This window comes from Ursus arctos, unplaced genomic scaffold, assembly GCF_023065955.2.
Source record: "Ursus arctos isolate Adak ecotype North America unplaced genomic scaffold, UrsArc2.0 scaffold_26, whole genome shotgun sequence".
In the NCBI taxonomy this organism is placed as follows: domain Eukaryota; kingdom Metazoa; phylum Chordata; class Mammalia; order Carnivora; family Ursidae; genus Ursus; species Ursus arctos.
In genome coordinates, this window is record NW_026622941.1 from 4141309 (window position 1) to 4165313 (window position 24005).

The following is a 24005-nucleotide window of genomic DNA, read 5'->3' on the forward strand; positions in this document are numbered from 1 at the left end:
GCCCATCTCTTTAGCTTTGTTTCCTGCCGCGGGCACAAACCCACCGAAGACCCAGCTTCCAGACCCCCTGAGCTTCTCACAGCCCCTCCGTTTGCCTCTGCCCTGTCCTCTGCTTCGAGTGCCCTTTCCCTGCCTCCCCTTCTGCCTCCTGCTTGTACTTGCTACTTCCTTCAAGCATCACCTTTGGAGAAGCCTTCCCTCTGCCCCCAAGTGCACACCTTGTCAGTTCCTATCACGTTCCTTACTTTCTTTATTAGCAAACCTGTATGGAGTGCCTGTTCTGAGCCAGGGGCTATTGTAGGGGCTGGAGAGACTGCAGTGAACAGATCAGGAAACTTCCTGTTCTTTCGGGGCTTACGTCATTGTAGTAGTCACTGTGTCTGGTTATCTCTGCCTGGTCCAGAAGCTCCTGGACAAGAACCTAGTGGCGCTGCTCAGGAAGCCCTCAGTCCCGCTGGCATCCTGGCCCCCCGTCCGGCATCCACTTCCCTGGAGTACAGTTCTTCCAGGGGCCCGAGGGGCCTGGCTTGTACCAGGCCAAGCGCTCCCCTCACCACCCCTGCTGGGAGGCCTATTTAGGGGAGGCAGGAGATCTCCTAGCTAGCTTGGGGTCTCACTGGGATCCTCACAGAGGCTGTCGGCAGGGAGGCTGTGTGTGGACCCCTCCCCATGTGCCTCTCCCGCTGCGTGCAGGGTTTGAGTCTCCTGCAGGACCCACCCCGTCACCCTCAGCGCCCCCCGCACCCCCGTGGCAGGGCCGCAGCGTGGCGAGCTCCAAGCTCTGGATGTTGGAGTTCTCTGCGTTCCTGGAGCAGCAGCAGGACCCTGATACGGTAGGTCCTGGCCTGGGTCTGGCTAGCTCTCTTACCCGCTCCTGTTCCTGGAGGCCCTGCTCCCATGTCTTTGGCTCTTTCCCCACCTGCTGGCTTCCCGCCCTGGCCTCCTGCCCCATTCCACTTGTGGATTTCACTTAGATCTCCTGTTCCTTCCCAGTCTTCCCTCCCCTCCCCCTTTCCTTTCCTTCATCCACCCCTCCCTCTTCTTTCCTCACCCCTCCTCCTCTCTTCCCCTCTTCCCCTGGCACAGTTGATGCTCCTAGCCCAAAGCCCTCCCCTGGTTTCTTTTTCCAACCCTGTTCTCTAGGTCTTTCCCTCTGACCTGTACTCTTCCCTCCATGCCCTCTGCCCTCCTCCCAACCTCCCCCCCCCACCCCCGCCTTCCCCCACCCTGCTCCATCCTTTCCCCTGTGGCTCTGAGGAGCCTCCTGCATCTGACCCACATCCTTGGGACGCCAGCAGAGAGCAGAGCCTCATCCCCACCATGTCCCCTTCTGTGTCCCGCGTCCTTGCTGACCAGTGTCACCTGGAAAGGTCAGAGGAGGAGGAGTTGGAGGAGGCGGGGCTGATAGGGCACCAGAGCCGGGGGGACTTCACAGACCATTTCACTTTGACGTTTTCAAACTTGTTTTTTCAGCTGAAGGACCATTAATCAAACTCTTAACTCAGAAGCCCAGTGTGTACCACAAAAGAAGTAGACTTGCTTAGGGTGTAGCCAGGGGCCTGTGAAGGGCACAGAGGTAGCCCAGCCCCCATCTCCAGGGTGGAGCACAGATTGAAAACACCTTATCTAGGTCAGTGGTCTGACATCACAGATGAGATAAGAAAGCCCAAAGGTAGAAAATGACTCGCCTAAGGATATTCAGTGACACAGCCGGGACTGAGAATGATCTCCGGAACTGCAGTTTTTTGAGCGCCTACTGGGTGCAGATACAGCCCCAGAGGCTTTATACCCGTTAACTTTGCTTTACCTTGGATCCTTTTACTGTCTCCATTTTACCCGTTGGGAAACAGACCCAGAGAGGTGACGTTACTTGCTCCGGGTCCTATGGCTGTGACTGAGCTCTGGTCTGCTCTGTGTGCCCTGCTGCATTGCACCTGTCTCTCAATCCAGCCGTTCTCTCCACAGTACAACAAGCACCTGTTTGTGCACATTGGCCAGTCCAGCCCAAGCTACAGCGACCCCTACCTCGAAGCCGTGGACATCCGCCAGATCTACGACAAATTCCCAGAGAAAAAGGGGGGACTCAAGGAGCTCTTTGAACGGGGACCTTCCAATGCCTTTTTTCTTGTGAAATTCTGGGTAAGCCCTTTGATAAACTCTTCCTTCCAGTCCCTAGTATGTTGATGATAATGAGAGGAGAGGAAGAGTAGGCATCAGGTGCCCTTCCCACGAGTGGAAACCCAGGGGGCGGGGCCCATACAAAGGATGGTGCAAGTGCAAAATGGCCATGCAGCGGCGGGAGGCTGAGATGAAGAGTGGACCCGTGGTGCTGGAGAGCCGAGCTAGCGGAGTAAGGCCCTTCTCTGAGAGGTGCTGATGGCGCCTGTGTCCGGGCAGGAAGTGCAGCCTCAAGGGGGCTACAGTACTGGAAAAAGACCTCAGCGGACACTGAAGGAGGGGTAGGCAAAGAGCCCACACGGACTCTTTGAATGCCAAGTCCTGAATTCACTTCAAGGCTGGAGCGGGGCAGCTGTTGGGCTGGGCAGGGCTTGCAGAAGTGGGCTGTAGGATTAGGATAGCTCACCCCAAGAGAAACCACCCAGCCAGCTTCCCGAACAGCTAAGCCCCTAGGCTTAGCCTCTCCTGCCTTCCGTGCCTCTCCCCTGGACGGGTGCTATGCGAGGAGAGCTCCCTGCTTTTGATGTGTCTCCTCTAAGACCAGTAGGTGTGGTACCTGCCTGGGAGCTCACCTTCCAGGGGCCCAGTATGCATAGAAAAGGGATTCAGGGAAGAGAGTCTGACAAAGCACACATGAAGCCAGTGGCAGAGAGGTGCAGCAAGTCCTTCTGATGTGTTGGTTGGAGCCTCTGGACAGTTTCAGAGCATTTTATATATAATTCCGGGTGGCTTCCAGGCCCCTGGCTAGGACCCTCCAGCCTGGCTGGCTGTCATCATCAAACCCCCCATGGGCCTGGCTGTCTCCAGAAGAGACGGTGCTGGAACTGAGACTTGGGGCCCCTGAGCTTTAAGGTACTTGGTTTTTGCCCCCTGCAAGCTTGCTGTGCGAGCAGAATGGAGTCGGACCAGGCCTTGAGGGATGGGCGGGATCTATCAGGCAGAGCCTGGGAGGGGCAGCTACAGCCTGGGGAAAGCCTAAGGAAGTGGGCTCCAGAGGGGAAAGTCATGCGTATGGGTGTGTGACAGGGAATAACAGAAGATAAACCTGGAAAGGGAAGTCAGATCCTGAAGGTCCTCCTCCTACAAAGTCTGGTTTTAATCCATCCTGGGATGAAAAGTAGGTAATTTTCTTTTCCTTTATCTTATTTTTCAATCAATGGGTATCAGTAGTTACATTATTAATACCAAGAGGCTTATATATAATGAGAAGCATCAGATTTTTGTCCCATTCCACCCCAACCCCAGTCGCAATCCCCAGAGGCAATCAGTGTAAATTTTTGCTGTTTGTTCTGGGTTTTGTCTCCTTAGTTCGAAGTCATACCCTTGTATTGCTCCACCTTGCTATGACTGCTAAGACACTGCGGACTTACTCTGGTACTGTAGAAAAACTTTAGTGGAGGTCTATCACTTTCCCCCTCGTCATCTCAATACTATCGTACCCAGTAAGTTGTATAATTTAATAAAAGCAATCAAATGTTTGTTTTTCTGACCATGCAGATTGACCACCAGAGAGCCAAGAATTACGCTTACTATGTAACTTTGTGTTATAATTAGATTTTATTTCTTGTACAACTTTGTTTTTTCCTACAAATAAATGGCTTTCTTACTTGCATATTTCTAAATAATCCTGTTAAAATTTTACATACTGTTCCATCATAACCATCATATAAATTTTTTTGAAGAAGTTTTTCCCCAGATGCTCACACCCATCAAATCATTCGTTAGTTTCCCCTTTCTCGTGGAGATTCTCCTCCCGGATGCCTCTGTTCTGGTCCAGTCTGAACTCGTTATTCTCCACCTGCTCTGTGGTTGTCATCTGGAGACTGCTTTTACTTTCTCCTGTAGGAATCTATGGTTTTCTGGATCTCATGTTTCTCTCTGTTTGGTGTCCCTGCTTATTTTGCTGGGAATCATTCTCTGGTACCTCCCTAAGGAAAAGCGTGTGGTAGAGAAATGTTCAAGTCTGGCTGCCTGTTGTTTTGTACTTGGTTGATAGTTTGGGTATAGAATCTAAGTCATGAATCGTTTTCTCTAAGAATCATTTTTCAGTACATTGTTCCGTTGTCTTCAAACAGGAGTAGCCTGATTACACTCTGGTTCTCTATCCTTTGTTATGTCACTTGGATTTTTGGGGTGGTTTTTTTTTTTTTAGTTTTTGTTATCTCTGAAAATTTTGCATTTCCTTTCTTTTTTTTTTTTTTTAAGATTTTATTTATTTATTCGACAGAGAGATAGAGACAGCCAGTGAGAGAGGGAACACAAGCAGGGGGAGTGGGAGAGGAAGAAGCAGGCTCATAGCGGAGGAGCCTGATGTGGGGCTCGATCCCATCACGCCGGGATCACGCCCTGAGCTGAAGGCAGACGCCTAACCGCTGTGCCACCCAGGCGCTCCTGCATTTCCTTTCTATCCCTCACGTTCTTAAGTTTCACATAGATGAGCTTTGGGATGTGTGTGTTTTTACTTTCTAATTTTTTCAGCCAGGCACTTTGAATTGTGAGATTAGTATTTCTCAATTTGGGGTAATTTACTTATATTACTTCTTTCCGTCTGTTGGCTCTGTGTTCTTATCCAAGGACCCCTGTTAGTCTTATGTTGGATACTCTGGACCTGATCCTCTATGATTTTTACAACTTCTTTGCTGATTTTCCAGCTCATTTTCTTGGAGATTTCCTCGACTTTATCTTCTAATTCTTCTGAATTGGTTGAGTGTATCTGAGTACACATCACATAAAACCCAGTGTAGTTCTGGCACACATAAGTAGTTTATTTTTCTTCCATGTAAAGTAAGTCTGGAGATAGACTGCCCGGGGCTGGTCCAGCAGCTCCTTGAAGTCACGGGAGACCTGGCTCCTCTCCAACTATCTACCATACACAGCGCATGGCTTCTGTCAAGGTCATGGCTTCTGGAGTTCTAGCCATCATATTTATATTCCAGGCGTCAGGAAGGAGGAAGCCAACTTAGTTCCCTCTATGGAGCTTTCTTGGAAGTCACACACACACTTAATTATGTTGTGTGGTTGCATCTAGCTGCAAAAGAGCCAGGGAAATGTATTCTTTTAGTTGAATAAGCTGCCATTCTGAATAAAATTAGGGTTCTGTGACTACAGAAGAAGATGGAGGAGGCTTTCGGTTGCTAGTATGTTCATAGTTAAGTCGATGGCATTTTTCCTTCTTAGTGGTTCAGAAGATCCTGGTGCATTGTACTGTTAGTGGCGGATTGGGTTAATGGAATATGGTGGCATTCTCTGCCCCACCTTAAGTTTCTTCTGTTCCCTTCTTCGTCTTTGTTTCCTTTTCATCCTTTTTTCTCTGTTTTGATGTCTGACAGTCTCTATAATGCTTGGCCGTGTTTTTTGGTCCATATTTTTTTAACAGCTTTATTGTAATATAATTCACCTACTGTATAATTCATTGACTTAAAGTGTATAGTTCAGTGTTTTTTAGTATATTCTCAGAGTTGTGCGACCAATCAATTTTAGAACATTTTCATCACTTCCAGAATAAGCCCCATACCCTTCAGCTACCACCTCCTATGCCCACTTCCCCAGCCTTAGGCAATCACCAATGCTGTCACCATAGTTTCGCCTTTTCTGGGCATTTCATATAAATTGGATCGTACAGTATGTGGTCTTTTGTGTTTGGCTTCTTTCACTTAATGTGAAATGTAATGTAATGTTTTCAGTGAATCAGAATTTCATTCCATTTTACGGCTCAGTAATACTCTGTTGCCTGGATATGCCAAATTTTGTTTATCCATTCATCAGCTGGTGGACTTTTGGGTCGTTTCCACCTTGTATGTGGACTTCACATACAGGCTTTTGTGTGGCCATAGGTTTTCATGTCTCTTGGCGAGACACTTAGGTGTGGACTTGCTAAGTCATACAGCAACTCTTTGCCTTTTTGAGGAAGTGCCAGACTGTTCTCCAAAGTGGCTGCACCATATTACATTCTCACCAGTAGTTATATGGGGGTCCCTGCTTCTCCACATCCCTGCCAACAATTGATATTTTCCGTGATTATACCCATCCTAGTGGGTATGAAGTGGAATCCCTTGTGGTTTGGATTTGCATTTCCTTATGCTTATTGGTGACTTGTATCATCTTTGGATGAATGTCTGTTGAGCTCCCTTGCCGATTTTTTTTTTAAAAGATTTTATTTATTTATGTGACAGAGAGACAGCCAGCGAGAGAGGGAACACAAGCAGGGGGAGTGGGAGAGGAAGAAGCAGGCTCCTAGTGGAGGAGCCTGATGTGGGGCTCGATCCCAGAACGCCGGGATCACACCCTGAGCCGAAGGCAGACGCTTAACGACTGTGCCCCCCAGGCGCCCCACCCTTGCCGATTTTAAATTGGGTTGTCTTTTATTTGTATGGAGTTAGGAGCTTACATATTATAGATAGAAGTCCTTATTAGACGTGTGGTTTGGAGATACCGTCTCCTAGTCCGTCAGCTCTTTCCACGTTCCTGAGAGTGTCCTTTGAAGCATAGAAGGTTTTCATTTTGATGAAGTCTGATGGATTCTTTCTTTTGTTGTTTGTGCCATGTCTGTATTTAGTAGTGATTGGGAGCTCTGTGTACATGGTAGGACTTGTCACCTGGTGGGCTTCACCTTAAGGTGCTTGGGGTTGAAGAGCCATCTGGTTTTTTTGAGGGAACCAGTAAATGTCAGTATGTTTCTTAGACCCCCTCCCTTTTTTTTCTTGGGGTGGTTCACTTTCTCCAGAGAAGACTCCTTGAATTGCGCCCTTGGAAGGGATATATACTTGGTCACTGCATCCAAGGCATGGGGCAGCAGGGAGGGCTGGGGATCCAAGCATTTCTTATGCAGTTTTCACTCAGTTCTCTCTCCCCGTCTCTGACCTGCCCAGGGTCCCTGAAACCTGATGCCCTCCTGTTTAATTTCTGACGGTTATTTGTTGGTCTTCTGCTGAAGGGTGGGAGAGGTGGGCCTGGAAGCCTGACCACTCTTGATACAACCTTTCCGTCAGTCTCACTTTTCGGTCTGTCTGGTGCGAAGCCTGTGCCTTCCCTGCGGGCACTATCCCGCCCCTCCAGGCCTGAGCCCCTCAGGGCTTCTCTCCAGCATGCCGGCTCACCTCTTATCTCTAAGCCCTCTGAAGGCGCTTTGAGGCTGTGATTCCGTTTGCAGCCTTTAGCCTTCTTGAATTTGTGGAACGCTCTTGCCAGTGCAGTTTTGCCTCCATTTGCTTCATCTCTATGGTGCAGCACATTAATAAAAGTTCTTTGCTCTCATTGCTAGTTGGTTCCCTGGAAGGGGGAGAAACGAGCTTGTATGGTCAGTCTCCCATTTTAAGCAGATGTCCTGGGAAGCAGTTTTAACGGGAGCGTCCCCTCTCGCTGATTGGTCGCCCTTGTTTGGCATGCTGGGTTGAGAAGACCTACAGGGAGAAGGTTCCGGATTGACTAGTGATGACTGCCATGGGTGTAGCCGTGGGGGCAGATAGTGGCACATGTGTGACATACTTGTCATCCCTTCTCTTTAGGTAATGAGGAATCACTGCAGGTTTTCGAACTGGGCAAGACGCGGCCAGAGTTGTCCTGAGTTGGGTCAGTCAACCATCCAGCCTGAAGTGAGGAGGAGACTGATCTAGTTTAGGTTAGGCAGGCATGTCAGCCTCTTCAGGACCTCTGCCAGAGAGGCTGGCCTTGAGAGTTTGATGTATGGGGCAGGATGTCTTTCTCCCTTTTTTTTCAGAGGAGCTTAACCCACTTCACTTCCCTGTTTGCTCTCCCCATGCTCCCTTTCAGCCCCGGACACGAAGTTGGAACTAAGGGGCTTCGCCGTGGGCAGCTGTTAGCAGCGTCACCGTGCAGCCCGTGGTGGTAACTCCCATTTCCTGCTGTACATCTGGCGAGGCTCCTGGCCTTGCCTTTGGGGAAGCCTGCACCCTCTCTTGAGTACTCCTTCCTCCAGGCCCCGAAGCCAGTCCAGGCTTAGCCTTGACTTGGAAGAAGGAGCTCGGGAAAGTGATTTGTGATTCTTTCTCAGCACTGGGTTGTAATTCTGGATCAGAAGGAAGGCCTGGTTGGCAGGAGGCATTTGTGGGAATAGTACTGGGGGTGGGGGTGAATTTGGGGCCTTTTTCACTAGCTCCTGTCTTCTTTTAGTTGGTAGTAATATTCTGTATTCTTCTAGCCACTATCCAGATGAGGACCATCCTAGGCCTCCCATTTTGCAAAGGGAGGGACACTGAGGCATGGAGTAAGCAAGGGCCTGGCTTTGAGACACCCAGCCAGGGTAAGCCTCTTTCCTTTGGTCGTTGTTGTGATATAGATGTTGTGATGTAGGTCAGGGCATTCGGTGGAAGGTCACACCAGGCGCTGTTCGTCACTTCACACATATCAGCATGTTTCATGCTTGCCACAGCACTGAAGGCAGGTTCAGTTGACAGCCTCATTCTCTAGAGGGGAAGCTGAGGCACAGAGCGGCAAAGTGACTCGCCAGGGTCACCCAGTTCATAGCAGCAGAATGGAGATTCACACTCAGTGTGTCTCTAGGGTGTGTGCTTGGAACCAGGACATGGAACTGTCCAACCTAACGGAGTGCCTGGGGTGCCCTCCACGCGGGGTCCTGTGCTCCCCCTCCTCCTGTTGGAGAAGGCTCTGCATTGCCTAAGAAAGGGTCCGCAAGGCCTGGAGGAACAGCAGGTAGTGATAGTGTGTAGACGGTAGACTGAACCGTGCGCCCCACGTAGAGTCGGGCAGTTGGGCTTCTTGGGTTTTCTAGAGCCCAGACTTCCTTTCCAGAAAATGAGGAGGATTGTCCTGCCTGGAGGTGAGAGTGGGAAGGTAGGGAAAAGGAATTAGAATGTTTGTCTCCAACCTTGCTTGTGGCCCACATCCCCTCCTTCCTTCTGAATTTTTCAGGGGGGTTGGACGTAGGGGTGGATGAGAGAAGGGAATGGAGGGGATGATTGGTGCCGAGGAAATCGGTCCGGCTGGTTCCCTGTGTGGCCTCCGTGCTCTGCCCGTGGTCTGTGCACACAACCCTGCTGTGTGGACCCGACACAGCCCTTGCCTTCCAGAAGCTCCCATTCCAAGTGGGAGGGTCTGGAGCAGATCTCAGGGTCCTGGGGCAATAACCAGAACCCAGATATAGGGGAGTGTGGTGGGCTATAAGTAGGGCCCTTCTGATGTGTCCCGGGAGAGCAGGGGAGCAGGAGTGGGCTCCAGCTGGGACGTAGAGGCTCTTGTCTCTGCTCTGCTGCTCGAGAGCTGTGACCTGAGTGAAGCTCAGCTTCTCTGGGCCCTTTTGTCCATCTGAACAGTCAGCAGTTCCGTCCTTGAGGGCCTGCAGGAGGCTGTGTCTCTGAGGACCCTGAGGTGCCCCTGCCCCTTGCTTGAGCCCCTAGAGCCAGGCCCTCTCTGCAGACCAGACACTTGGTCAGGGTGAGGACGGGTGAAATCAGAGATGGGGGCATGTCGGTGGCCAGGGCTCCTTGGCGGTCATCCGGTCCCTCGTATGTGGGGAGGGCAGAGGCACCAGGGAGGTACAAAGCTGTGATGGGGGAAGAAAGAACTGCTCCTGTTTGCTAAGCATGAGTGTTTTGGTCAGCCATGGGGTCCTCACAGCCAGCTCTGGCGTTCCCAGCCATCTGGAACCCTCTTCTCCTGCGCCCTGGCCTGGCCACTCCCTCCCCTGCCATCGGCTGCCGTGAGGCCGGCCACACACAATTAGAAAGGAAAGCTGCTCAGACAAGGAAACAAAGCCACCTCCCCCGAAGCCTTCCCTTCTTTTCCAGCCTGTCCATGTTCTCGGCCCCGCCCAGGCCTTGAGCATGCATGCTGGGGAGTTGACCAGGGCCCTCTTGGAATGGAAGGAGGACTTTGATGTCCCCAGCTCAGCCTCCTAGCCCATCCCCATTGAAAGTTACGGTTCTCTTGATGGGATGGTGGTCATAGTTCCTAGGCTGCTGGCTGCGAGCTGCTGGCACAAGTCATTTCCAGCTGGAACTGGCATGGGGTGCAGGAGGGGTTGAGTTGTGAGGCTGTGCTCTGTTGCAGGGGACATAAAGGGTCTGGAGCAGTGATTGAGAATCTGAAATCTCTCCCTCCTTCCCCGCAACGTGTGGGACCAGCTGGGGCCATGTCTGTCCTCAGGGCAGGGGAGAGGGGGCTCTTGGACAGTGATGGCTGTTAACGCCAGTCTGCAAATTGAAAATGCTGGGCAGAGGTGAGCTGAGGGCTCAGAGGGAGGAGAGTACCCCAGACCAGCCCCCATCCCAGCCTGCTGCTCCCTTTGGGCCCTGACATTTCTCCCAGGCACATACCAGCACATGACAATGAATCTGAGCCCCTCCAGCCCCCACTCTGGGCTGCGGCTGTCTCGGCTCATCTGTCAGTCACCCGATCCCCCACACCTGTTCCAGGCCCCGCCTGGGCGGCCCACCCGCACCACAGCTATGAATAGGGTGGAGGGAGGAGAGCGTGGGGGCATTCAGAGGGCAGGAGGGTGAGGGGGGGGGGCAGCCTTCCTCTTCGGCGGAGAAAGGCCAAGCGCGTGTTAGAGTGAGGGGGCGCAGGGGTGGACAGGAAGTGTGTGAAGTGTGGCTGCAGGAGAGGGGTGGGGGAGCAGTCAGTAGGATGGGGCACTGAGGACAAGATGAGGTGTCTGGCGGGGCTTGTCCGTGTCACTGGCTGCATCCCCTGGCTCTGCGCTGCAGCCATGGAGCAGGCCCTGGGGCAGACTTCGGATGGTCATTTGCGAGAGGTTTCTCTCTCTCCCACTACCTCCTTATCTCTCTCCCTCTCTCTGTACCACTCAAACACCATCACGCTTATGCTACTTGCTGTCCCACAAGTTACAAATTTCTTGACAGCAGGGACAACGTGTCAGCCTCTTTGGGCCCCGCTCCCCTTGGCAGTGCTGGGCTGGGGCAGGATAAGTAGGTGATTGAGGGATGGAAGGGCCAGGTGAGTGGGAGGCTAGGACCAAGACCTGTGTGTGTGTGTTGGGGGTGGGTGGTGATGCCGGGCTCACCTCTTTTCTCAGTGCCACCCAGAGGTGAAAGGTTGAACAGTCACAGGCAGCCTTCGTTACAGGCCCACCTCCCCCCAGCTGTGGCCCAGGCCCTGAGGGAGCTTAGTTCTTGCTGGCAGGGTGCTTACCATCTGGAAGGGGCCAAGGCCATCTGAACAGATCCTGGCAGCACAAGGTGATGAAGGGCATGGCATGTCCAGGGCGCTGTGGGGGTGCTAAGCAGCTGTGACCTTTGTGTGCTGGGAAGAACCTGGGAGGGATTGGGCCAGTCCTGCCCAGCCCTGGTGCACAGCGTTTTTGATGGCATACGAACAAATATTTCTTCTTTAATAGTTATGCAGTTATTATCACAGAAAAAATAGAATCCCTGACTGATTTCATGGATAACCTTGCTTAGCATGGACTTAAGGACTGAGTGGTTTTAAGAGAAAGTAGTAGGGGCAGAGGAGGGTCTGTGGTAGGTGCTGTGCAGGTGTGCCATTAATCGAGAGGACCCCAGCAGTGGCTGTAGTCTGAGAGCCATCATTTCATGCCCTGGCCTTTCCGCTTGGCTGGCACCCACCCTCCGTGTTCAGGTGCCTGCCCTTCCCAGGCGGCCAGGCTTCCTGCCAGCTCTTTTTCACGCTTCTGCCCTGTGCTTCTAGCTGCAGCATACTTTGAGCAAAGTGTTCCTTTTTAAAGAGTCTGGCAAACTTAGTCTCCCAGGAGGAGCATGTGACTTAGCGGGGAAAATAGGAGACGGAGAGCTGGATTTTGGTCCCAGTTCACCTTATACTGAACTGCAAAGCCTTGCGCCAGTCCCAGCTGCCCTTAATTCCCAGCCCAGCGAGTCCTGGTCCACCCCGGCCAGCACTCAGGGCCACCCTCTCCTTGCCCAGCTCCATGCCCCCCTCGAGTGGAGAGGGAGGCCAGCCGGGGCTGGGATGGGACGTGTTTACGACACTGCTGTTTATTTCAGGGGCTGAGCCTGGACTTGAATGTAGCTGTAATTCCTTGTTTTCCTGTCTTCCTAGTGGCCTCATTAAAACCATTGCAGAGTGCACTAAATCTATGCCATTCGATTCACCGTGAGTTTTCTCATCATGAAAGTAACACATCCTCATTGTGTTCCGTAACCTGCTTTTTTTTTTTCACTCAGCAATTATCGCAGTCAATTCACAATAGTAAACACAGGTCCTTCTCAACATTTTTTGTAGCTACATAATATTTCTATTGTGCTGTAAGACATTTAACAGCCCCCACCAGTCTAGAGAATGTTCTTGCTCTTGGAAAACGTCTTTCCCAAAAGGAGAGAAACGTAATGACTGAGCATCCCCTAATGGCCGGTAACAGAACTGCCTGGTGCCTGGCTCTGGAAGGTGCCAGAACCTTCCCGGGGTTCTGGGGAGCCCCCTGTTTTTGCGCAGAGGAGTCCTTGGAGTCAGGTTCTGTAACAGAGTCTGGAGCTTCTCCTGTATCGGGAGGGCTGCAGTCTGGGCCCAGCTCAGCAGTGATTTCAGGCTGCTTGTGTAGGCGGGAGCAGAAACTGCACCTTCAGACTAAGCCTTTTTAAATCTGTGCATTTGTTCTGAGTCCTAAGTTGCTCTCTTAGCACCCCTGGTTTGGATGGGGTGATTCAGTGTGGGCCTGAGTTCTGGGGATGGGGACCCGTAAGTAGTTCAGGGCTTCAGAAACACAGTGTCTGCCTCAGAGCCGGCAAGGCACTGAATTGTCTCCTCTAATGTCTCCCTCCCTCTCCTGTAACTCTGCCACATTCAGTTAAGCGCTGGACTGGGAGCCTGACGACCTGGGGCCCGTCACATGTCAGCTGTGTGGAGTTGGGCTGGGCCTATGGTCAGGGAGCCTCACTGGTCGCACTGAAGCCGACATTCTGCTCTATCCCTCTTGCAGGGGGTGTGTGTGAATTCAGCAATCTTACCCCACCTCTTCTTTTTTTTTTTTTTTTTTTTAAAGATTTTATTTATTCATTCGACAGAGATAGAGACAGCCAGCGAGAGAGGGAACACAAGCAGGGGGAGTGGGAGAGGAAGAAGCAGGCTCACAGCGGAAGAGCCCGATGCGGGGCTCGATCCCACAACGCCAGGATCACGCCCTGAGCCGAAGGCAGACGCTCAACCGCTGTGCCACCCAGGCGCCCCTACCCCACCTCTTCTAAGAGGAAAATTTCAAGTCAACCCAGCATCCAGCAGGAGGCACGTTAGGCTCTGCTGTCCACAGAGGAAGAGAAGATGTGTGTTGGGGAACAGCAAGAAGCTGACCTAGAGGACCAGGGGCTCACAAGCTGGGCTGGGGAGTGAGAGTCGTGTTCTCTTATGGCAAGGGCTTCAGTGAGAGGGTTTTAACCGTGGAGGGATACAGTCAGACTTGTTTTTTGAAGAGAACTCTCAGAGAAGTTAGAGAATGAACCAAAGGGAAGAAGACTGGCATTGAGGGGGATTCATCTGGAGGCTGAAACAGAGATGTAAAAAGGTCAAGGGTGGCTGGACTCAGTAATGCCCTAAAGATGGCTGAGAGGCTAGCCCCCAGAGCCATTTCCAGAAGAGCACTGGCAGGGTCCAGTGACCAGCTGGACTGGAGGATGAGACAGAGGAGTCCCAGCACCCCCTCCTACTCTCCCCTCCACCAGTCTCCCATTCTGGCTTTCTGTTCCCACGCTTACTGCACCATCAAAATTGACTCTGGAAAGGATCTGACAAATTCATACTAAAATAGAAATGACTGATATAGATTCAGATGTTTGCAGTTTAACAAGAGCAAAGCCTTAGACTATAAAACTTGAATCCTAAAGACAAAGTTGGGGGCCTTAACTGCTGGGTATGTTGGTGCCTAAATGGGTAACAGAGGCTGCGACTAATGCAGGTGACACTGTTCTTTTGCCATTGTTTAGGCGACACACCCTGACTTTATGCCAGGCCTGGGTGTGGAGAATGTGGAAGTTTTCCAAGATCCTACTCTCCCAGTTCTTTTTAGGCCCTCCTGATGTCTTCCTGGCCCTAGAACCAGGACGGTGGCCCCAGGATTCCCCTCTGCTCTACCCCCAGCAGGGCCCCTGCTGACTCACCTGTCCACTGCTTGTCTTCCCTGTGTCTTCCTCCAGGCAGACCTCAACACCAACATCGAGGATGAAGGCAGCTCCTTCTACGGGGTCTCCAGCCAGTATGAGAGTCCGGAGAACATGATAATCACTTGTTCCACCAAGGTCTGCTCTTTTGGCAAGCAGGTGGTAGAGAAAGTGGAGGTAGGAGCCCCCCTGCCCCATGTGCTTGTTAGGCCAGGCCCTCCTCTGCCTCAGGCTGCCCTTCATCCTTGTCCCCAGATTTATCTGAGTCTTCCCCTCACACATCTGGCAGTTCTTGGTAACCCACCTCATGTCCAACACAACCAGATGCAGGCTGGTACCAGGGACGAGACCATGCCCATCCCGGGCTTCCCAGTCCTGGCTGCCCCTGCGGTCACCTGGGGGCTCTGGAGACACACCAGGGCCTGCAGCCCGCCCCGCAGCAGTAGTAGCGTATAAAATGCTCTTCGAGTTATTTTTAATTAAATGTTTATTTCGAGATAATTACGGCTCCACACACAGTGCAGTTGTCACCCTGTGTCCCCTTCATCCGGCAACATCTTGCAGAGCTAGAGTATCACTGGCACCCGGGAAATTGACATCGATGCAGCCCAGCAGTCTGGTTCAGATGTCACCTGCTTCCATGCGCTCGTGCCCATTAGCGTGTGTTCGTGTGCAGCCAGGACGGAGGCACCGCTCTGTCCCATCTTGCCTAGTGCCACTGCTCTTAGGCCCTTGAGCTCCCTCCTCCTCGACCTGGTCTGCCCGTCACTGACGGAGGAGGTCGACAGTGAGTGGGTCGTGGAGTTTCCCCAGAGAGCTGGGCCCGGGGCTGGAAGTGGTCAAGAGAGATTCTGAGCCCCCGCTGCCCCCTGGGTCCTGCAGACAGAGTATGCCCGCTATGAGAACGGCCACTACTCATACCGCATTCATCGGTCCCCGCTCTGCGAGTACATGATCAATTTCATCCATAAGCTGAAGCACCTGCCCGAGAAGTACATGATGAACAGCGTGCTGGAGAATTTCACCATCCTGCAGGTGTGTGTGTCGGGAGGCTACAGGTGTGCGGCGGGACGGGATCGGTGGTTCGAGCAAATGGCGTGCCCCTGTTTGGGGCTTTGGCTCTAACTGTCGTCTCTTTCATCACCGGCAGGTGGTCACCAACAGAGACACGCAGGAGACGCTGCTGTGTGTTGCGTATGTCTTTGAGGTGTCAGCCAGCGAGCACGGGGCTCAGCACCATATCTACCGGCTGGTGAAAGAATAAGAGACTCAGGGAGCAGGGAGGGGGGAAGAGACGTCGTGTGTGCAGGGACATGGGGAGGGGATCTGCAGGGGCAGCCCCCTGAAGTTCCAGGAGAGCCGAGAGGCCTTGACTCTTCCTATCCAGGGACAAACTGTGCCTGAACCTGCAATGCCCAACCCCAAATAAACCCAAGATGGTGTGTATTTTCAGAGGACCTGATCTGGCTGTCTGAGCCTCGGGAGGGGCTGCGGGAGAAAGGGGGACAGACTGGGAAGCAGGCCAGAAGCAGCCCCAGAGCCCCCCGATGGACTCAGCCAGGAACATCACCAGACGCAGAAGCTCCAGGTGGGCTGGCTCCTCTGCTGCCACTCGAACCCTACACTGCGCTGCCAGCCACGCCGGGGGGCCGGGGGCTGGCTCGTGGGCTCCGTTCTCTGCATCCCACCTGTGCCCCCGCAGGGACTCGTGCATGGTGTTCTGGCCACCTCTGTTGACCCGGCCCCAGGACAGCAAACAGCAGGGCTCGGTCCATCCCAGGGGTTGGGTTTGAGGTGTGGAGGTGGCAGTTACTGGAAAGGCTGGAAGGGGATACAGCCAGAATTCTCTAGATAGTTTTCTTCCATCCCCAGTGGGAGTGGATTCCATAGCCAGGAGCTTGAGACAGGGAGAGTAGGAGTGGCGGCGCTGAGGCCAGCTTACGGAGTTTAGGTGGTGAGGCTGGTGTCACGCAGCATCCTTTGTGGGGGTGAAGGCCAAGAAAGGGGGTCAGAGGTCTGGAGTGGACCAGTGGTCTCTGAGACCACCCAGTTCTGATGTTCTGTGAGTCCTACCTCGGGCTCCCTCCCAGCCAGGGTGCCTGCTGGGTGGTGACTGCCTCGGAGCCAGCCCCGCTGTCCACTCCCTCCCTAGACAGTAGTCATTTCTGTGTGCCCTGTGGATGGAGGAGGGTGTAGAACCCACCCTGGGCCTCGAGGGAACCAGTGAAGGGTTCCCTGGTTTATCTCTTTGGAGAACTGTGCGGTCTTAGGGTTTTGGTGGTCCTGGCTTTAGTCCTGGTTGTCTGACCTTGGGCAGATTTCTCCACCAGTCTGAGCCTTGGTGTCCTTTGCTCTCCATAAAGGGGAGAGCAATAGCACCTACCTTAGAAGGCCTTAGTGAGAAAAAGAGCTCATGTCTATAAAGTGCCTGGTGCAAGATGCACTAAATAAATGTTATTATAATTAGTTTTTCCCTCTCCTCCCTCAGGGAGGCCTGGGTCTGGCTCTTTGCTGCCATCTAGTGGCCCTCATGTCACCCTTAATGGGAACCGCAATTCCAGAAGCTTGGAGCAGAAAGAATGAAGATTCAACCTGCAGCTTTACTTTGTGCCCAGCACTCTGGGAGATATTATATGAGAATAGAAAAGTGAGTAAGACAGCATCTAGGAGGTGTTATGGAATGGTGGTTAGGATCAAGGGCTTGAGTCAGACAGCTAGGATGGAAATCCTGGCGCTCAGCCACTGAGTAGCTTTGTGGCCTTGGGGCAAGTTAGTTAATTTCACTGTGCCTCAGTTTCCCCATCTGTAAAATGGGTATAATAAGAGTACCTACCTCGTATATGTAGAGTGCCTAGAATAGTGCCGAGCACATAAATGTGTTCGATAAATATACATTGTTATTAATAGCAGGAGCTTGCAGTCTAAAAGGTCAGATCGAAGAACTCCTGAGTGGGGTTGGCTGATCCTTGCAGAAACTGGAGTTCAGAGATGGGAGAGAGCAGGGTGTGGAAGATCCAGGGAAGAGGTTGCAACGGAGAGGGGCTGCCCCATAGAGGATGGGCAGTGTTTAGATAAGCAGCTGGACCGAAGGCTGGCCAGCGTTCCAGATGGGGAAAAGAAGCCAGCTATCCAGTATCCTGCCCTCACAGGCCAAGATTGCCTCTTCTCATCAAAAAGCAATTTTAACCAAAAGCCTCTGGACTGCTGCTAGACCTCGTGCCAAGTTGCATAACTCCACTGTACGTGGGGTCGGCTCTCATCAGAAGATGTGCTGTGGAGGTGGGCGTGGGGTCTGGGAGGTGCTGAGCAGATGGCATGTGCTCACATGCCCACGGGCGGGTTTGTGTAAGGCTCTCCCATCGCTCCCCGGTCACTGTCACAACCCTCGCCCTCTCCTCACCTCTCCCCTTGGGCTGTCTGGATAAGGGGAACTCAGATGCTCACCCTTCTGGCTTGACTGCGAACCTTCAGGCAAATACTCACGAAGGACGTGTGAGCAGCCTCTTGGCCGTGGCACATGCATGCATTAAGGAGATGATCTTTTGCGTTATGGTTGGGAACGAGTCGGTTCAGATGTCGGGGCCAGGTGTGAGCTGTGCGTTTTCCCTTCTCTTCAGGAGCTGACCTCAGTAGCCTCGTGGAAGGTCATGTACTTAGAGCTGTAAGTTCCAGACCAGTCAGCCGTGGGGAATGCAGGCGTGGCTGCCTACCCCACCCCGGTACAGTGCGGCGTGTGGCCATGGGGGCCAGTGGGAGCCCTGACCTGGCCCACCGCTCTTGCAGGCTTGTGGGGCACTCCCCTGCGCGCTCGGAATCGGGCGCCCTGCCCCACCATTAGGCCTTGGCACTGCATGCTTTGAGGGCCGGTTGTGCCCCGCCCTCTTCTCCTGCTGGAGAACTGTTCCTCATTCTTCAAGGGCCGGTGTGCGGTCACCCCTTCTCATGTGGAAGCGGTAGTCACACCTGCCCTTGTGTGGCCGAAGCCTGCCGTTCCTGACCCAGAACACGGGCACCTCTGTCACCTCTCCTAATCCTCAGCCAGTGGGGGCTGTGCTGTCCCCATCTGAAGGATGCAGAAAGTGGGGCACAGGGAAGTGAACTAACTTGCTGAGAGTATTAATGTGTTTATTCATTCAGTTAGCAATTGTTTCCTTAACTTCTGCTCCGTGCGGGGCACTGGGAAGGTCTCACTGACCCAGACAGACGGAAGTCCTCAGGGAGCGATGTTTCATTGAGGAAGAAAAAGTGAACAAGTAACAGGCCATGCACACTGTGACAAGTGCTTTCAAGGCAGAGGGGTGCTGACGTTGAGAGTCACTGGGGAAGCCTCGCAGGCCTGGGGAAGGGAGGGGAAGGCATTCTGAGGAGAGACAGGGAGGTATGGATGCGGGGCAGGTGCAGGGAGGAGGGTGTGTGCCAGGTACAGAGAGTGAGCTGTATGGGCTAAGGTATGGGGGCGACAGGGGCTAGATCCTGCCTGGGCTGGCTGTCCAGACCTGGGAGTGAGGGGGCGGGGGAAGCAACCCAGCCCCCTCCCCAGCCCAGCACCCCCTTGCTTGGCAAGGACTTTGGATTTTCCTCCATGTGAAGGGAGGTCCTGGAAGTGTTTGAAGCAAGGGACTGAGTCTTTTTGATCTTTAATCTTTGATTTTTTTTTTTTTTTTAGAAATTGTTGCTGGGGCTGCTGGGGCCCACAGAGAGCATGTGTAATTGTCTGCTCCTGAGTCTGTCTTTCCTCCCAGACTCAGGTCTGTGGGTGGAGACTGTAGCTTCCTTGGTCTGTTACTTTGTGTAAACTAAACACCGCATCTGGAACATAGCAGGTGCTCAGTAAACATTCACTGAAGGAGTGCACGTGTACAAGGCAGCGTGATCCATGCTGTGGGGGTCCAGGCGGTGAGTAAGGGCCCTGAGCCCACGAGTGGAGCCCTTTGCCCTCCTGACGTGTCTACAGCTAGGAGGGAGCATGGTTGAGATCGGGACGTGGAAACAGACTGCTCGTCTGACCGTGACTGAGCAGACTGCCTCAGCGGCCACCAGCGAACTTCCATGGAGTGGGATGAGAACCCCACACAGAAGGACCTTAGGGTGTGTGTGCATGCACGTGTGTGGATACCAGCCCTGCGCTTTCAGGACTAAAGCCAGTGGAGGAAGGATCAAGGGGCAGCCATGGCTCAGGCCGCTCAGATCGTGTGTGCTTAGTCTGTCACTGGCTTCCTCTCCCCCGCTGTAGGCTTCCGAGGGCAGCGGGCAGGGTGCTGACGGGGCTGGAGGGAGGAGGGCAGGCAGCTCAGAGAAGCAGGGGTGGGGGCAGCAGGGAGCTCCTGATGGCCCGTGGCGCTGGGCCTGGTGCGAGGCTCTGTCGGTTCAGGGGTGCTCACCTGGGCTGAACCTGCACAGAGGGGGGCGTGGGAGATAGAGCAGCAATGTGTTTCCCCTCGGGGGCAGGGGTAGCCAGTGCTCGCTGTGTCCGACCTCTTCTTACGTCGTCTGCTATGTCAGCTCCAGAAAGGAGAACAAGCAGCTTTCCCCCAAAGACCTAAATTGATACAGGAGTTGTTCTTAAGAAGCCGAATTGGCTGCTGCTAAGTTTCGAGATCTTGTGCAAATAGCTCACCCTCTCAGACCTTCATAACCCCGCTTGCGAAGTGGGAATAAAATGGCTTTGACTTTAGGTTGCTGTTGGGAGAAAGGTGACGGCCCGAGCTGACGGTGAGCACTCAGTGAATGGTGGTAACTTAGGTGTGTTGAAACCTGCCCTGACGCTGCTCTTTCCATCCCTAACAGACACACACTCGCACAGACACGTGTACACACACACACACACACACACACTTTAATAGAAAAAACACAAGCTCTGCTCTGATGTCCCCCAGAGCCCACAAGGAGGCCTTTGGCTCTCAGTCTCGTGGGAACTCTCCAGCACAGGGACAGTGCTTAGACTTTCGTCCTCAGGTCTCAGAAACGGGGAAGGAAGTGTTCTTAACTGAGAAGATAACTTTGTGACCCACGAGGGGAAGGAGGCCCCAGGGAAGGGTCTCGAAAGGGAGCACGAGCAAATGGTGGTCTAAGCCACTGTGAATAAGAGACTGTCTGGAATTCGGATTTGTTTACATCCTGAGAGAGGACGGGAGAGGTGGTCCAGCACCTTTGTAGAACTCTGGAGCCCAGTTGGCGGGGGGCTAAAGGTCTTTTTATTTTTAAGCTCATGGATGTCTAATATTCAACTTTAAGTTTTTGTATTTTTGCTATGTAACCCCCCTTTGTCTCCCTAAATCTTCAGTAAAGTCTGCTACCTACACAAAGGCCTTTGTGCAAGTGGTTTTTTTTTTTATGGAATTGAGAGTCTCCTCTGTGAACGGAGCCCCGAGACGGCAGTGGCAGCACAGTGGAGGCAAGGAGGCAGCCTCCGCTGAACCCTGTCCGTGGGAGCAGGAACTCGGAGCCCACGTGAGCCACCCCCCGGCCAGCGCAGTCCCTCCCAAGAGAGTAGAGAGCCCTAGGGGGTGCCTGCAAACATGGGGTAAGGTTCAGGCCTGTGCCATTGGGCCAGTGGGGCGCAGCGGCTGGGCGGCGGTCCGGGTCCCGTCCGTTCCTGCCGGCGCCCGAGTGAGGATGTTGTGCCGCCAGCTTCCGTGAGCACCGCCGTTTCCGACGCAGAGCGTCACGTGCTTCCGCAGCAACAAAAGGACACAAAACCCACTGGATTGAAGAGCGGTTCAGGCAGGGGCTGGTGGGATGTGGTTCCTAGCCTGGCACGCGAGGAACGTGATCTCGGCCCTCGACCCGACGTGAGCAGACCCACTTGACGAGTTCGCGTGGAGCAGCGCCACACCCCGGTCGTGGCCGTGCTTGGCTGCTGGTCGGCACATTCTTTCCTCCACGGGAAACCGGGCCACTGGAGTGCGGTAGCGTGTGCATGTGTTCGAGCAGGCGGCTGGGCGCGCTTAAAGGAATGTGGGCACCAGTGTTTGGAGTCTGCTGGCCCTGCCTCCACGCTGGGGACTGGACTTCTCCCAAGGAATCCTTTTCTCTGGACACTGGTGAGAGAGGGCGCCTTCTTTGTCTCCGCGAGCCCCATTACATCATGCCGAAAAATTAGAGTGCTTGTGCCGGCCTTGCTCAGAGATTTCTCCCCACTGCTCTCCCTCTCTCAGTGGTAAGCAGGAGGCCTGGCCTTGCTGGCAGGGCCTCCCGGGCAGTCTCTGGGTCTGGGGGCTGGCCCAGCGGCTCACCACTGCTCCCTCATCCTTAGCTCTGGGAGGGTAGAGGACAGGCGGCCTGAGGGGGAGTGTTCCTTGGCTCTCAGGTTTGTGGGTAGCCCCAGGCCTCATAGAGGGGCCTACAGCGTGGAACTGAGGAAAGGAAGGAAGGGGAGCAGAAGCGGGAAACGAGAAAGGGGAGAGGGGAGGGCACGGCTGGGAGTAGCGCTGTTGTCCGCAGGGCGGGTCCTTTCAGGCACTGCCAGCGGTGCTGGGGGCGTGGGGTCCCTGTGTGGCACAGCAGTCATTCCGGCTCATGGTAGACACGGTTGAGCTCATGCCGTGTGCCAAGCACTATTCTGGGTGCTGAGGGAACCAGGGACATGGCAGGGGGCTTTGCTCTCAGAGAACCTCCACTCTAGCAGGGGAGACGGATAAGAAGCAACAAGAAAAGGCATAAACAAGAAAATCGCAGGAAGTGGTCAGTGCTTTGACAAAAATAAAACAGGATGATATATCAGAAGAGGGTTTGGCCGTATCCGGCCTGCCGCCTGTTTTTGGATAGCTCGGAAGCTAAGAATGGTTTTTACGTTTTTAAATGGTTGAAAAAAAATCTGCAATTCAAGTGTCAGGGTCTAAATAGAATGTGATGGGAACACAGCCATAGTCCCTGTTCCCCACTGTGCACAGTGGCTTTGACACGGTGACCCGGTGCTGAGCGGTGGAGCGGAGACATCGGTGGCGGGCCATGCCTGACCACTCTCTGGCCCTCTCCAGCGGGCCCTGGCCACTCCCATGCAAGGCTCTGGCTGGGGGCCTTCTTCGGAGAGGGTGGGCATCGAAGGCCTCTTTGAGGTGACAGAAGAAGCAGCCACGTGAAGACCTAGGGAAGGGAGCCCCTATTTTAAGGGCCTGGGGTGGGAAAGGACTGGGCGCGTTGAAGCGGCGGGAAGGACCGCTGCACGTTGGGGTATCTGCTGCCCGTGGTCCCATGGGGCCGTGTCTTCACTGATTTTCCAGAGGCTACCCGTGGTGTCAGAGCTGCGGTTCCCCCCCCAGCCTGATGCATTTCCTCCCGGCTGCATTTCTCTTGGTGCTTTGGTCTCTGATGCCCATGGCCCAGCTTCTCCTCCCAGGCCAGCCCCCCTCGGTTGTCCATACTTCAGAGGGGCACCAGGAGCCCTGGGGCGTCTGTGACCCCCCCGGGGCACGTGTGTGGACCAGGCTGCACTCTGCGCCCTCTGGCAGCTCTGATGTTAGCAAGTGGATTTCTGTAGGGTGTTTCTTCCGCATCTGGTCAGATTCTGTGGGAAGGGTCCCTCCAGCTTCTCACTGGGGAGAACTGTCCAGCCCCTGGTGTTCTGGGAACCGAGTGGGAGAAGAGTGCCGGGAACGTCTCCACGTTCACTATGGACGCTTCCATCATGTCCTGTTTTCCGCTTCTGGACCAGGTGCCCCAGCCCGAGCCATTCCCTATCGTCACCTGCCAGCTCCTGCCTGAGTGGGGGGGGGCCGTCCCGTGGCTGCGTGGAGTTGAGGAGAGGATTTGGGGGCTCTGTCTATTCTCGAACTCCGTTTGAGTCCTCCTCTTGTTACCTCTACTTCCTAGATACCTGGTGCCATCAAGTCTTGGCTTCGGTGGATTCGGTGATAGAAGGCCTGTTCCTTTCTGCTTTGTCTGGCTTTGTCTGGTGAGGCTTCGGCTTTCTCAGGTTTGCTGAATCAGTTGGCACTCACCCTCTGTTGTCCAACTTCTGAATTCTGGTTACTATTATCCCCTCCCCTGTACTCTCTGTCCTTTAGGGTATACGTCTTGTAAAATACGTTTATGATCGTCTTAGAAGAGTTTCCAGCGGGAACGAAGGAGATGCCTGTGTTGAGTCACCCTTTCGTCCTAATTGGCTTCTTTAAAGTCTCACTGTGTGGTGTGAGGACAGGCAGTAGGAGGCAGGAGGGGAGGCAGGGAGGCCCAGTCAGGAGGTGACTGTGGAGCTCTAGGGAGACATGGGGGTGCTTTGGACGAGAGCACAGCAGGGCATGTAAAAGCAAGATAGTGTGACTCCCTGATGGCGTGGGTGTGGGGAGTACAGGAAAAGCGAGGAATGAAGATCAACTCCAGACTCCCTGGTTGAAGTTACTGGTGCTATTTACTGTGACGGGAGAAACTTGAGCAGGAGCCAGTCTGTGGGTGGAGAGGAGTGGAGGGTGAGACACCCACTCGCCATCCAAGGGGGGATGGCAAGTAGCAGCTGTCTATATGATTCTGGAATTAGGGGGAGAGGCCAGGGCTGGGTTTAGGATTGCCTGGCACCTGGATTGGCATTTAAGGGTCTTTTTTTTTTTTTTTAAAGATTTTATTTATTTATTCGACAGGATAGAGACAGCCAGCGAGAGACGGAACACAAGCAGGGGGAGTGGGAGAGGAAGAAGCAGGCTCCTAGCGGAGGAGCCTGATGTGGGGCTTGATCCCATAATGCCGGGATCACGCCCTGAGCCGAAGGCAGACGCTTAACCGCTGTGCCACCCAGGCGCCCCGGCATTTAAGGGTCTTTGAGACTAGATG

At 53.6% G+C, this 24005-nt stretch overlaps 1 protein-coding gene across 3 annotated transcripts in view; it reads left to right on the forward strand.

Moving 5' to 3' along the window:
- The window catches only part of TEAD4 (TEA domain transcription factor 4), a 67876-nt gene extending 47331 nt beyond the window's left edge, over positions 1-20545 (forward strand). For all 3 annotated transcript variants that reach the window (XM_048216835.2, XM_026502667.4, XM_026502668.4), the window contains 5 exons: positions 694-833; positions 1966-2139; positions 14277-14417; positions 15123-15275; positions 15391-20545. In XM_048216835.2, coding sequence (XP_048072792.1) covers positions 694-833; positions 1966-2139; positions 14277-14417; positions 15123-15275; positions 15391-15504 — 722 coding nt within the window. In that variant the 3' untranslated portion in view covers positions 15505-20545. The remainder of the gene's footprint in view (positions 1-693; positions 834-1965; positions 2140-14276; positions 14418-15122; positions 15276-15390) is intronic.
- Positions 20546-24005: the final 3460 nt, after the last annotated feature.